This window comes from Sinocyclocheilus grahami, unplaced genomic scaffold (genome assembly GCF_001515645.1).
Source record: "Sinocyclocheilus grahami isolate Dianchi unplaced genomic scaffold, SAMN03320097.WGS_v1.1 scaffold301.1, whole genome shotgun sequence".
Taxonomy (NCBI): Eukaryota; Metazoa; Chordata; class Actinopteri; order Cypriniformes; family Cyprinidae; genus Sinocyclocheilus; species Sinocyclocheilus grahami.
Genome location: NW_015505480.1, coordinates 523,083 through 525,355, shown reverse-complemented (window position 1 = coordinate 525,355; position 2,273 = coordinate 523,083). Strand labels below are relative to the sequence as shown.

The 2,273-nt window shown below is 35.5% G+C and overlaps 1 protein-coding gene across 2 annotated transcripts in view; it reads left to right on the top strand.

Moving 5' to 3' along the window:
• scml4 (Scm polycomb group protein like 4) overlaps positions 1-2,044 on the top strand; it is a 37,543-nt gene extending 35,499 nt beyond the window's left edge. Inside the window, exons 9-10 of one of the 2 annotated variants that reach the window (XM_016293272.1) lie at positions 1,718-1,779; positions 1,911-2,044. In XM_016293272.1, coding sequence (XP_016148758.1) covers positions 1,718-1,750 — 33 coding nt within the window. In that variant the 3' untranslated portion in view covers positions 1,751-1,779; positions 1,911-2,044. Of the gene's footprint in view, positions 1-1,717 lie in introns of both variants that reach the window. The other variant, XM_016293271.1, reaches the window with a different exon arrangement.
• Positions 2,045-2,273: the final 229 nt, after the last annotated feature.

Below are 2,273 nucleotides of genomic sequence, written 5' to 3'. Positions count from 1 at the left end.
TGACTCTTCTGTAGTTACATCGTGTACTAAGACCGACGGAAAATGAAAAGTTGCTATTTTAGCAATGATATTACGCAGCGCCTGAAAATAGTCCCCAGCACGCTCCCTGTGTAAGCAGGTGGTCACGTTGGTTATGTTGATGGAAGTTAACATATTTTCAGACGCTGCGTAATATCATTGTGCCTGCTGCACCCATAGTACGAGAGTATAGTTCCTAGCCATATCGGCCTAGAAAATTGCAACTTTTTATTTTCCGTCGGTCTTAGTACACGATGTAATTACAGAAGAGTCAAGTTTTAAATAGGAAAAATATCTAAACTCTTTGGTCATTTTTGAGCGAGATGCTAACGGTCTAATCAGATTCAATGATCTATGCTAAGCTACAGCTAAAAGTGCTACTGCCAGACCCAGAGATCGGCTGAATCGATTCGAAAATGGTAAAACTCAACTGTTTAACTCTAGGGGAGTTGGAAAATGAGCCTATTTTCAAAAATAGTGGAGTGTTCCTTTAAGTGAACTATCCCTTTAAGTCTGCCTTGATGATGCCATACATATCCAAAAATGGATTACACCGAAGTGTACAACTTTTTTGTATCCGCAATCATGTGTAAATATAATAATTTATGTGATAATCACAGATGAAATCTACCATTTATTAAGTAAAAAAATGAATTAAGTACAGTTTAGATCCAATCATCTGATGAACACATCCAGCTTTAACATGTAATCAGCTATCAACTTTGCTGCGCTAGACTTCATTGTTGTACAATCTGCCTCTTAAAGCGACTGCTATGCTAAACTCAGCATCTGTACAGAATCGTTGTTTATCATTTTGCAACAGGGAGGCTTTTGATTTGCTTTTTTCCTTTTCATGTAGCATCAGTTGTCCTGGGTAATAGCTTTCTCAATGAAAAATGTAGGCACCAGTAAGAAATAAAGGGAAATAATCAGTGAGCTCTTAAATCTGGTGCCAAGAGGTCAGGGTTCTTTATGAGTAAATCTACTGATTTGAAAAGTAGTGTTAATGTTTTCATAAACAGTCTTTGGCAAAAGTTGGAAATATTAAAGCCCAGGTTTTGGGCTTTAATCAAGTGATGTTTTTAACACAGAGGCCCAGGATTATAGAAATGAATTACCCATGTATTATGTTCAAACTCTTGTATTAGCTTTAAAATCAGTTTTTTTATATGATTTCCACTCATGTACTCAAACAGTGGGAATATCTTGTTAGTTTTAAAAGCCCTTTAACTGAGTAATTGTAGCACTGAGCTTTTAAATATGTTTCTAAGCACTCTGTTCTATGGCTGCACTTAACTTGACCTCACGCAAATATTCTGCTGACATTGAGTGGCTCTGATGTCCCTGGCTATATATTGCCAACATTTGTGACAGGAATATGAGTGGGCTTTTAGGGATAATCTTTTCTTCAGTTCATCATTTTGTGTGTGCATATGTCAGGTTTGTGTTCGCCTCCACACCATGTCATTCCTTGTCATTTTTTATATAATGAAAAATGTAAGTGTACATTTATGAATGCTGCTCTTGATGATAGTCCCATGTAAGATTGTTTAAATTTGCCAGCTCACAAAAGAGTTTTAATGGAAAAAGGGGGACTACAACACGGACCATTCATGTTGGTGCTATAATATGACTGTGTATTTAACAAATAATGATTTTATGCATATGATTTTATGGTTGGTTTGCTTTATTTCTTCAGATAGGCTTCAGTCTTGTGAACTCTTGTGACTGACGACAGGCTCTGCGTTGCGTGTCTGTGAGGTTAGTATATAGAGCATTATGAAAGAGTCAGAATAAAGCATTATGAACACCCTATACTGAACTCTAACTGTATTTGTAGTTCTATATATGGCTATATCACTATATCGCTGTTTGTATTTCCTGTATTTCAGCTCTTGTGCAGACAGTCACAACTCATTGCAAACCAGAACATGCATAGAAAAGTTGCAACATGTTCAAGGCCATTCTTAAACTTTTCAAATAAAGTCTTTTCTGCATTCTGTGAGAATGTAGAATGTTCTAACACCTCCCAAACCTCAGACTTCTAGTCTTGTTTTGCAGAGCAACATGGCTGTTGTGCCGATTTTCAGACCAATTCGCTTAAACAAAAAAACAAGTAAATGTAAAATAATAAATAGATGTTTAAAACTGTATGTATTTGTTATTCAATTACTGTATGTAATAATTGTTTTAAATATCTTTAAATAGATGTTTTAAAAATCGATATTTAAAATGAATTGGACAAATAAACACTG